The 12,824-nt window shown below is 36.7% G+C and overlaps 1 protein-coding gene across 1 annotated transcript in view; it reads right to left on the bottom strand.

The window, feature by feature from the left end:
• Nucleotides 1-12,824, bottom strand: part of ANKRD50 (ankyrin repeat domain 50) — a 43,129-nt gene that overhangs the window by 18,081 nt on the left and 12,224 nt on the right. The window contains exon 2 of the mRNA XM_014949980.1: nt 584-813. Coding sequence (XP_014805466.1) covers nt 584-813 — 230 coding nt within the window. The remainder of the gene's footprint in view (nt 1-583; nt 814-12,824) is intronic.

Raw genomic sequence — 12,824 nt, 5'->3', positions numbered from 1 at the left:
TTTCAGAGAACTTCCAGTAACAATGTCATTATAGTGAAGAAATGTTCTCAAGACAGTAAAGCCTGGATGAAGAAGCTGTAAAGAATTTTTTTACTGTGCAACCTCTGCCAAAAGTATACTCCAAGAATCCACATCTACATTGTTCCCCTCTCAAGTTCCACCTCCAAAGATTATTCCCTGCTTTCTGAAACTAAAGGGAGTGATTTTAATGGGAGATGAAAAAAAATCTTTTGAGGTTGTAAGGAATGGGTGTATGCAGTCGACATACTTACGTACTTACACATCACCTACACTGCTTCAAAGCTTTTTAAAACTAGCAAAGTAAGAGGAAAACTCAAAGCAGCCATATTCTTTGCAGATGTATTGCAAAGACACAGTTTACCTGTGAAATTCTTGGCTGATTTAAGCTTTCTATAGTACTCAGTAAACTGGAATGTGTGTTTTTTAGAATTACCATTTTTGTGATTGTCATGTTTTAGAACTTAGAATGCACCAGTACTTCCAACCATCACCAAGAGTCATGTAAATACCACGTCCTAGTTACAGATGCAGGTAACAAATACTTTCTGTGCTCTGTACTCACCTGTAAACATTTTTGTAACAGCTTTACTCTGCTTGCGGGCAGAACACAGGAGGAGCAGCCAGGGAGGGAAGAACTCGAAGTGGCCAGCTAAAAGCTCCGCTATCGTTCCAGACAGACTTGTAGAAGTCTGTTCACCCTCGGAAACGTTACAGCCTTCGTCAACTGAATCCACGAGCAGGAAGAGGCTCTGCTGAGGGGGCTTCATTCCCAAGAGAGGGAGCAGAATGCACCTGTAAGGAACATGAAATAAAATCAGTATTTTTAATAGATTTAATAATACATTGAATATCAGATAGTCATTCAAGTTGAAGCTACGATCAACTTAAAATGCAAAGTTATTTTTTAAACAGCCTAAGGAATTTTTTTTAAATAGCTACCACAGAAAATACTGAGGAAACTGAACTAACAGAAATAGAGATAGTTTGAACAGTCAATGAGGTAAATCCTGCTTAGGCAATATTCGTTTTTAATGAACTTACAATTAATAACAATACTTTAAAACAATATAATGTTGTTTGAGGCTGATTAGAAGACTTGGGATAATGTTGCTTCAATAAGAAAGAAGCGTTTTGGCCTACAGTTTAAGAACTTCACTGCTGTTGTCTCTGCCAAAGCTGTTATTACCAGTTATCAGAAACTAATAGTGAGCAACAGCTGGTCACGAAACAAAAGTCTAAATAGAAGTGAAATATCAAAGCTCAAAGGGTTTAAGTCTGAACGAAAAACAGTATTACAAAGAACAGAATTTCTGCCATACCTTCACAAATGAAATGCAAATTAATGTAGTAACAGATTGAGGCATTTAGTAATGACTTTGATGCATTAGGTTTTATTTATATTGTAGCTGCCAACTTCCTATTACTGGAAAAGGATTATCTGCATCCTCAGGATGCTATTCTCTATACCTATGCATCTGATTGTGCAGTCAAAAATCTCAAATTTGCATGTATTGTTGCCAGTCTTAATAGTATTCCTTAAAAATACATCTAACTCTGCACTTACATCTACCTTTGAATAGCTACTACATGACTGCTGTGTGTATATCCAGTATTTCCGTGTTACGCTACACTTCAGGTTTTTAAGAAACTGAATAATGATTTAGGCCCGTAAGTTTCACTGACTAAATTATCTTTAATTAATCATAATCTAAAATATAATTGGCATGTAAACTTTGATTTTATAGTAAAAATCTCAGAAAATGAAAAAAGGTGAGAATAATACGTATCTAACAGTTTACTCTCTCTTGTAGATTTACTATTTGCATGTGTCCACAAGGCATGCACATCATTAAGTATTTTTTGTTTTACTCAAGACCATAATGATCTGTTTTCATTTGGTTTACTGGACAAATTTATCTTCAGAAGACTTTGGTCAATGCATTATCACCTACCAAGCATTCAAACTGGAATATAGGCAAATTTTACTTGTTAACTGAAGAACACAACCCCATTAGAAATTATTTGTAAACCCTGTTAGTAGAAGGTTTGTTATTTTCTGGTTTTCTGGGAAAAACACAAAATAGAAAGAGAGTGATGCACCTTTCCTCTCTGACAGTAATTGTAGAATCTAGCAGAGCAGACTAGGTGATCTATTACTCTTGGAGAAATTCCCCCAAGGTATAAAAAGGAAGCACAAAATATTTGTGTTCTGAAAGTATTTGGTATTAGATGGATTTTAAATCCCTAACACTGCCCCCCCCCCCCCCCCTTTTTTTTTTTTCAGATGCACAAAACTACTGAGAATTCTTTGGTACTTCCACAGCTAGTTACTCTTTCAGAAGATGCCTGAAGTACAACTAAAATCACTGCTCACTAAACTGGGAAGTTAAGCAGCTACCAATTTACAGAACAGGAAATTAAAGTAGCCATAAGGTTAAAATTACTTTCCTGAGTGATGCCAATCCCACAATGAAAGGAGGCAGTTGGAAATGACCACATTTTCCACCCCTTCCCCCACAAGAATGCTGCCTTGCCCCTTCAGCTATTTATGTCCAGGCATTTTCCCTGCAACATTTCTTTTTCTATCAAAACTAATTTTCTTTTCATGTAGTTCTCTATATGAAATTACTTTTCGAGTATGAATACTACTATAAGATATAAAGAAATGGTAATGGTATCAAATTTAAGTGTCACTTCAAATCTGTGTGACCCTAACGAAATGCCTACAAAACATCTTCGGAGCATCCAACAACGTTCTTGTGCAAGTATTTACCTATTGGGAATACCACCAAGAAAAGCTAACCGTCATAGCTGGCAGAGTCCCAAATTATTCTGCTTAATTCCTGCAGTATGTAACAGTTGGCTGTAGTAGGTCAAATCAAAGGGTTCACCCTACCTCCAAACAGGGTGAAAGCAGATGTCTAAGGAAAAAATGTAAGCACCGGGCAAGCACTAAACCACATTTTCCCAGAACTCTCCAGAACGGCAGCAAACAGTGTGTCCAGGGACTTTCTGAACCCAAGACTCAGTCTTTGCTTTTCACACCCCTTAACTAACCACGCTTCCACAGGTTTGTCCAAGTCTTCTATGAACCCATTTAAGCCCCTGGCATCCCCAACATCCCATGGCAATGCATGAAAAAAAAAAAAAACAAACCCCAAAAAACAACCTTCCTTTTGCAGGTTTAAATCCAAAACATCCTTCTTTCATTTGATACCCTTTTGCTTCTGTGCTGGAATGGAAAGTGAGCAATTATGCTGTATTCACCTTCTCCATGTCATTTGTAATCTTCTGACTTGTACCACAGCCTCTCTGAGCTATATCTCTCCAGGCAGAGGAGTCCTACCATATTGATGGTGCTCCAGAGAAAACTATTCCACAGACCTTTGTCTCCCTGTGCTCTGCTTTTTTCTACTGCACTTGTATTTCTGAATCTTAATTTAAATTCCACTAGGAAAAACATGCACATATACATATATATACATGCATGTAAGTAATGAGGCAGAATGACTTCTCCCAACTTACAGCAATATTATTAAAAGTGTGGCATTGACAAGACATTGAGAAGTCTTTATCTTAAAGTGCCCTTCGAAACCATTTGATAAAATTCCATTCTTCCTAGACATTTCATATCTCTTGAGTTCAGAGTAGATGCCAAGTAACATAATAGTGAAACTTTTCAGAGACAGTAAGTGCTGTGCTAACTTGCCAGAAGTCACATCATGTTTATCTCCATACTGTGACTTATAGTACTATGACTCCTTGCCTGCATGGGAAAATTATATAAATCAACACAAAACTGACAATGTCTTAAAGTACTTCCATAAACGTAGATCCATCTACAGATTATTCTAACAGATTGCTTAATTTGCAGAGTACCTCCAAAAAGAAGTTGATTTTCTTTATGTTCTGAAAAGATAACAGCTTTATCTTTATAACTTTTATATTCAATACAGACATAAAAGTGGCTATCATTACAGAAAATTTCTGAAATAGAAATTGTGATTTAAAACAGCTAAATTAATTAGTCAGTAAAAATACAAAATCTCCAGAGAAAACAGCACAATTAGGTATTTTAAATGATGGAATTAATTTTAATGGCAATGTAATGACTTATTTATGCAGAGCGAACATGTTTTACATGCTCTCTAGCAAATAAGAAATCCTCAGAACAATGAACCATCCCACAGAATTCTTCAGGATTGCTACTGAGTTGACTGAACCCACGCAAATGCGATTTTTCACATATGGAAGGAATATATACAGACTATGCTGCAGTTCTGCTTATGATTATCCTTGAGATCTTTAGATTGGATCCACAAAAATACCAAGACACAACAGAACAAAGTAGAAAGATAGCAGTGTTGTCCAGAACGGCTGAAAAGAGTCACAGTGGAATGCACATACTTGCTAAAAAAAGGCAAACATACATGTGCCAAATAACAATTAATGAGTGGTTCTAGGAGCAAAAGCAGTTATAAATCCTAGTTTCTTATGAATATATTCCTCATATTTGATTGCCTCTGGTGTACAGGAAATTCAGTTACGTCCCCACTTAAAATGTTTGATGCCTGTTACAGCATGAACATAGTTTATCCCTAAAAGGGCTCCCTTTTCTCTGTCTAGCTGCTAGCATTCATTCCTGACAATGAACAAGTGTGTAACACTCATCTCCTAAGCAAGCCAGAAGCAGCAAGGGAAAAAAGGACACACACACTTTGTTATAGTTCAAGTGCTGCTACTTTTAGCAAAACACAAAATAGTTCAAATTTCATGATAGAAATGGCTTTTTTGGAAATCTGTGTTACTACTACTACTGCTGCTCTTACGTTTCTTTTTCTACACCATTATGACAATTCTTTAACAAATTGCCTTTTGAGTCACCTACTCACCAAACAGTTATAGTTTAATGTTTGTATTTCAGTTACAGCTGCCAATGCCAAAAAGAATCATCCCAGAGTTCTGCGTCTGGAATTTACAGATTCTGCTCTTTCCAAATAAAGTTTGTTAAAAAGCAGACAATGTCACTATCCCACACATAGCCTTCTTTGCTTTCTCCTCCTGCTTTTTTGCAGCTGCTTCTACGCCAGATTCGTTGAGGAAATTCACAATCTATTCATATTCCTAATCCCTGCATATTAAATTAGCCTCTTCCTCCCCTCCTCCTTCCTTAATTATTGAGGGGTTAACTTTTCCTCCTCATTGTAAATTATTAGATACCTCCAAACATTTTTATTCAGAGGAAATACTATCTGTAAGCTACAGCTAGAGAACCAGTTCTGGATTCATGTTCAAAGTGGGCACTCAGCCTGCCCTCTCTGCATCGTTATCACTGAATGTGGCTGGATCTGCTGTTTGGGTTGTATTTTTTACCGTTGTACTTTGTCAGGTTGGAAAGAGCATTCTCTCTCTGGCTGCGCTGCATGTCAAAAAACACCACTACAGGACACGAGCACAAAAAATAAGGCAAACATACCAGCTGATTTTTAAACACAGTGCTAAGTGCTCCAAGCGATGTTTATTGCTGTCAGGTAGGGTTGCCCTTACATTCTACTTCAGCTCATCTGTCTCCCTGACTGTGGGAGGTCTAAAATGTTAGGACACTGGCATTCTCCTGCTCGAGTTCCTCAGCACCTCCCTTCCAGAACGTCATCTTTCCTAAAGACTATTTGCATTTCAAAAAGGAGAGCAAAATTCATTGTCAGTGAGACAGTTCATATGTGATATTTAAAATTAAGTTAATATTAATGCCACTATTCTGAGTCATAAGAAATGGTAGAGTCCATAGGCAATCACACAGAATAACAGCAAATAGCTGCAAACACCATGAGAATTGTAATTCCTTGAGGACTATAAACATATGCTGAAAAAACGTATTCATAATACCTTGGATGAATAGGTTTGGTGATTACTAGCAACATGGTAGAGCTGATCAGCAATCGAGGTAACATCGAGTTTTACCTGAATTTATTACTCTATTGGCAAAAAATTGCCAAGAGAACCTCATAAAACATTCACTTTACATGAGAGACAACACAGTGCTGTCCTCTGAAGGAGACCCAAATGTCTCGTAGAGTTTACAAAGAAATCGCTCATTTCCACATTTGATCTAAAGAATTATTGAAGATTAAAGTAATGGAGGAATATGCCTGTATATATGTACACATTGGATGGGTATCTTTATATATTTATGTATAAATATATAAAGATATATATATTTATATATAAAGAATTCAATGATACCAAGTGTATAATAAAATAGCTAATTCCTCAAACACTATGCTCAAACTTCAGAAAAGGAAACAAGCATCTTCCTTCTTATGGGCAGTTTACAACATGATATATCACAGCAGTTAACCATGTAATTTTTAAGACAGTCATTTCCATTTATGTTGCATCAGAAAATACAGAAAATAAAGTACATAGTGAAACTGCAAATAAGCCAACTACATTTACATAATGTTGTAGTAATTTTTGCCAGCAATAGAAGTAGTGGGAGTTTTGCCTAAATATCACACACAGAGACCTAGCAAAAATCCTGACCAGTGAGTGGAAACCTGATGCTGCTTCTGCCAGCTCTGAACAGTGTGTGGCAGAAGCTCCATCTTCCCCAGCCCACTGCCGGGGGACATGCAGGGAAGGTGGTGGCTTTCTAGGGCAGATAAGAGCTGGAGGTGCTGCAGGACAGCAAAAGAAGATGGAATTATGTTATACAGGCATTACAGAAGGGAGTCCAGGCTGCTGCAAGATATCTAAGGACACAAATCTATACACAGTAGAGTTTTCACTACTTTCACTACACATGGAATAAATATAAAAGCTTTAAAATGTGTAAGAATAGAAAACAAAATGCAAAACTCTGCATTTTTTTAACCATCTGTACTTAAAAAGTTCTCACAAGTGACAACAAATACCCTACCTTTCTCCCCACTGCCTCATGAGCTTACAGACACATGTTCATTTGTATATTCAAATAATCTAGGGGTTCCTTAGCAGAGTATAATCTGTTAAAACTGTCCCCCCTCTCAGTTTCTAATTTGCATTTAAAAGAATGGAGCCAGTGAAGATAAAACTGTTAAAGACTGTTAGAAGCTTCAGCAAAGACAGATGTATGCCAGTAGCTGAATTTTCCTCTTTTGTTTTCCACACTGCATAGGGTGTAGGTCACAATAAAAGAAAAAAATGTAAATTATACTTGTAATAAAATTGACAATTCCTGTTCTCAGCTGATGAAATATTACCCCCTTTCCAAGAAGACTTTCACCAGCTGTATTGACATAGAAGGAAATAAACCAGAGCATCTTTACAAATTACATGCAGTACTGTTTGTAGATTAGTGAGTTTTACTTTGTCCTATGACAAGGCATTTATGTTTTAGGGATGACTGACAGTAAACAGTTTATTTACCTGCCTCGTAATGCATTCTGGCTAATGATTAAAAGGGAGATTCTAATGGTCAAGTCCAATAGCTGTTTTCTGTATAATATCACCCTAATTCTTGGCACTATGTACATGCGCAACACAGGCCTTTGCCTCTTAGTAATCACCCAGCTGCTCATCCTGGTACTAACATCCTGGAAAACATACACACAGGACTTAACTAACAGTGGAAATACTTGAGAAACACAAGGGTTTGGAAGCATAGAACACTTCTACACTTAAAAAGCTGCAAAATAAAACATATGGCTAAGTATGGTGAAAGTGAGACGACACAGTTTGATGTGCACACACCTGTGTACACACTGACAGGTTTGATCAGGCTACTGAAGTACCTGTTCTGTAATTTTTCACCATGATAAAGTGTACTGCAACTGATTATGACTTTCTGACAAAGTACAATACTGGCCTTAAGCATACACATGGACTACAGTATCATCTAGATTATTGTTTCCAGTAAATTATTTATTTACAGGCTGCACAGAAATTCAAACTGGCTCTAGCAGTTCCACCCAACTACAGTCAGTCTTCTGAAGGAAGAGGCAGAAACCAGAAAAGAAAAAAAAAAAGCCAAACCCCTGAGAATCACCTATTGGGAAAGCTCTAGGTTCAGTACATGCATGTAAATCTAGGGTCCGGTCTTTTCAGAAGCAGTGAATCAGAAACAGCAGGCAAGTCTTACGCAATTCAGTACCTGGTTTTGCAATGTCTTGTAGCAACCTGAATTTCATCTGTAATTGTAAAGCAGCCTTGCAGTCCCACAAGGAGGGCACAAACACTAGCTCCAGGGCATCAAGCCTGACAAAAGTAGAGTTTATTGTAGAACCAGCACCATAGGTCACACATAAGCAGAGCATGCTGGACTCCTGCGTATTGATCAGAGGCCTCCTGCTGTCTCATAGAAATAGATCGGTGATTTTTGTCTATATAGCATTGCCAGCGGATCTACTGGTGGATTTACTTAAAATCTCAGAAGTAGAAACCTTAAGAGCAAATATTTTGGTGTAATAGTTGGACTGCCTAGAACAGTTTGCAAACAACTCAGTTATTATAAAGGACAGATAACTGTAGCTGAAAACCACTTACACCTGCTACCATGAGCAGGTTGACTCTCGCTGTATATTTTTAAATGGAATATATTTGCCATATGTGCTAGCATATACAATATGTTCTAAACTACTCAGTCTGACATACAAAAATCTGCGTTCCTACCAAAGGCAAAGAGAAGGAGAGTACAGGAAACAATGGACACATTTCCCTGAACACTTATTATAAACTAGCAATTTATTCTCCACAAACTCTCCAGTAATGGAGAGATCAGCTTGTCCACTTGCCTGCCTACAGCCGGATCAGCTCTGCGTCTGTCATCCCTGAGAGATATTAGTCTAGGCATTCCTAAAGACTTCCACTGATCAATACTCTGTCTCTCCAAGCAATCTACTCCAGTGCTTCACTATTCTTGTAATTGGGAAGTTTTCTCCCTTCTGCAATGCTTCTAACCTCTACCTGTTTTCCTGCAATTTAAGCCTTGCACTTCTTGCCCTATTACTTGTGTCCCATGAATAACAAGATGCTCGTTACAAGGAAGCAAGTAATACCCAAAATTTATAACTGTTTCCCCTCTGCTCAATGAGCCAGACCATTACAGAACACACTGAAAAGAGACAGACCGAGACCTCTATGAAACCCAACATGATGGACTATGTCAGTATGGAAATGAACTACCGATAATTATTCTCTAAGTATAGTTACATAACTCTTTTTGCACGTAGCCAAACATAGTTCTCCCTTTCACATACCCTGTTTGTACAAGTCTCGTGTAAGTATCAAAGCCTTCTAGCAGGCAAAATGACATTTACAGTTACCTGTTATCCACAAGTTCCATTATTCTCTCATACAAAAAGAAGTTACATTAGGTTTGTCAAAACCAAACCTCATCATACCATGTTAGCTGTTCTTCAACTCTTTGTTATCTTCCAGCTGCTTGCAAATAGTTCCAGCATTTTTAAATTTCAATTGACACACTTCTAATTCCCCAGTGCCTTTTTGTCCCTTTTTAAAGGGACTAAATATCTACCTTTTTTTTTTCAAATCCAAATTTTCAGCCATCCTGATAAAGATAACCTGTCCTTTGAAGATAATCAGTAACAGTTCACAGTTTCATGTTTGAAAACATCTCACCTATTCTATGTTCGGCTTTTTTGCTGGGCTATGTTTTAAAGTAATCTTACTTCTTTGTTGTTAGTTTTAATTATGTTAGCTGATAGCACAAGCATTGAAAGTTCCCAGTATTATCAGTTTTTCATCCCCCACCAATACTTGGTGGACATTGTCTTCCTTCTGTTAACACATATATGGAATTATTGTTACCAAACAAAATGCACATTGCAGGAAACTTGAAGAATACACCTTGAACTTCCAGTTCTGCCCTCATTTTCACATTACTCTTTTACTTTCATATTCAGTAGTTGACCTGTTTTTGTTTTTTTGTTTGTTTTTTTTTTTTTCCTGTGGTTTTCCTCCTCGTGTTTAACACAGGAAAGATGAGAAGCTCAGTTTCACTAAATTGGACATTTAATATACTGCTTTGAGACTTCAGTCATCTTTCCAGCTAATTCCTTTCTTTCATTATACTGGTCTTCATGAGATCTTACCCACAAATTATCATAGGTCACCAATATCTCCAAGTCCACTGCTTTTAGTTTGTACTTCCTTCTCCTCCTCTTTTACACATTATACATTTAAGATCGTTTCATAGTCACTATCTCCAAAAGTTGTCTTTCATTTTCTCAGCTGGTTCTTTCCAATCTGATTGAAGGAAAATTATGTCTTCCCACTAGCTATTTTCTCCTCTTTGACAGTAGAAACATGGTCACTGACAGATGACTCCTGGTATCATGCTGATATTCACGTACTATGTGTTTTGTTATTCTAATTTTTCAACTACATATATCTTATCATCCAAATTCTATTCCTTGGCTAATTCCATCTGGTATCTTAAAGAAAGCTTAGCTTACTTGATCTTGCTAGTTTGGTAGACTTGAATTTTAGGAAAGACACGGTTTAGAGGTGTGCAAATTTCTCTTAGTTACTAACAATTACTATACTTCGCCAAAGCAGGTAAACTTTTAGATACACAAGATGGTTTAATAGGGTAGTTGGCAAATATTTTTATTTACAGTCCATAAAACTTAACACTTTTACCAACAAACCTTTAAGTAGATACCACACATGTAAAACTATCACCACTATATAGTGTGCATCTTGTATTCACAGATTTTTCAGTGGCTTTAGCTTCTTTAGTTTATTCTAGAACTACAAGCAAGCATAGGTTATAAAAGCAACTCCCAAACATATTTATTTTTTTTTAAATACCAGTTATACAAGTTATCCTGACAGATCTTTTAGAGCATTTAAATCAGTCTTGACTGTGTACTAATATTTCCAGTTCTGCTTGTTTACGCCAAACCTTTTTTCCCATTAGTATAAAGACTTCTAAGGCATTTGATTACAACCTCAGTTATCTTCCTCTTTGTCCATCCCATGACCCTATATGAATAACCCTATTTCCTCTCCTCCTCCACCCCCAGTTTTTGGGCTGTTGTCTAAGTTGCTGTTATTTATATTTACCCCCAGGATTTGTCATCCACCAGCTGTTGTTTAAAAGCTCTCTTTTACTAGGATGAAAAAAATCCCTGCTTTTCTTTACATTAAGCATCAATTAAATTCTCATTGTTAGTTTCCACAATTCAATCTTTCTTAAAAAAAATAAGTACACTTTACATCAAATGTACAAGATGAAAGCATCAAATCAGACTAACTGAAAACTATTACTAGTTGAAATGAGAGCATTACCTAGACTGCACCTCATTTTCCATATCTGTAGAGTTAGGGTAATAACTTATTTTGCAAATATTCAGAAGTCTGTGGTTGAAATGCAACATGTAGGAGTGGAGAACCACAAGAAAAGTAACAAGTTTATATATGCAACAGAAGGCTTTAAAATCACAAAGTTAATTTTGAAGCATTTATGAAACCAAAGGTACAGCAAAGTGAAATATACAGTCCTTTGAGCTTTCCTTATTAACTACCTCATTCCTTAGCCATATAAAAATTGAGATTTATTTGTCAAACAAAAATATGTCTTCTTCTATCAGCAGTGTTACCTGAACACAATAGTATACAACTGAATTAAAATTCTTGTAGCTTTACAAGCATTTGAATTTATTGGTGGTATTCTACATTTTGGAGATAGACAAAATCCTTTTCTTTTTTCTGTTGTGATTTATGCAGAGCATAAACACAACTGAAAAAACAGATATTGCTTTCCATGTATACAATTGTATTTGTTGACATGAGAGAAATGTTAGCCACAAAAAAGAAACAAGAAAAACCCCAACCCAGATCAGACAGGTAGAAAACTGCAGTGAATACATTCAGTTGTGTAGCTTATTCCAGTTTACTGTTCAGCTCTATGTTCTATTATTTCATGACTATGTAACAAAAGACAATAGCATAATGCACATGCCACAAAAACAGTTACCATCATCATAGTGCAGTTCAGTCTGACAATCCCCAAATCAATTCGATTTTTCCTATGTTCAAAAAATAAAAAAAAACCAAACCAACCCAAAATAGAATCAACCAAACCATCATTACTGATTGGGAAACACAAAGAAGAGGTGCTGCAGTGGCTATTTCAGCAGTAAGCTGTTTCTTCAGAAGAGGGGACTCTTCAGTTGCCTGCCTGAAGGAACCAGGATAAGCAACAGTACAAATTTTGAAATCTTGATCATTCCCTCATCAAGTTGCTCTATACCTGCCTTTCTCATTTCTTGCACATCATCATAAAGCACCCCACACTTCAACTGTTGAACTGATTGCAGGATTATACTGCCCAACCTCATTTTCAGAAAATCCTCTGCACAAATACCAGATGAAAAGCTGTTAAGATTTTACCTTACTAGTCAAGCACTTAAGACAGCTTTCCTCTTATGTTTGCATTACCATGTTATCTTTTTCCATCTTATTTTCTCAAGTAACAGGGACTATCCTAACCTTTAATTGCACTGTCTTAGTTGAAGAGGCAACAGATAGAGTAGTTTTCATGTGTCCCATTCAAAATTATTCTCCCATACGTCCCAAAGTAGAATGCACAGCATATGTTCCTTGTTCGTCACTCTGGGTCCATATTAGTTCCCTTGTGGTTTGGGTGGTGTTTTTTTTCCTCCCCTGACCCCAAGCAGATACAGTTTCTCTTGATTTGACTCTAAATCTCCTATTGATCCTTTCTGTTACTTGTCTGTAATTTATTTTAAAAAACACCGTTAGGTTAGCACCATGTGAACCTGATTCTATCATCTTAC

The sequence above is a fragment of the Calidris pugnax genome, unplaced genomic scaffold (genome assembly GCF_001431845.1).
Source record: "Calidris pugnax isolate Ruff unplaced genomic scaffold, ASM143184v1 scaffold42, whole genome shotgun sequence".
NCBI lineage: Eukaryota > Metazoa > Chordata > Aves > Charadriiformes > Scolopacidae > Calidris > Calidris pugnax.
The sequence above is the reverse complement of the archived record's forward strand: the minus strand, read 5'-3'. Positions and strand labels throughout refer to the sequence as shown.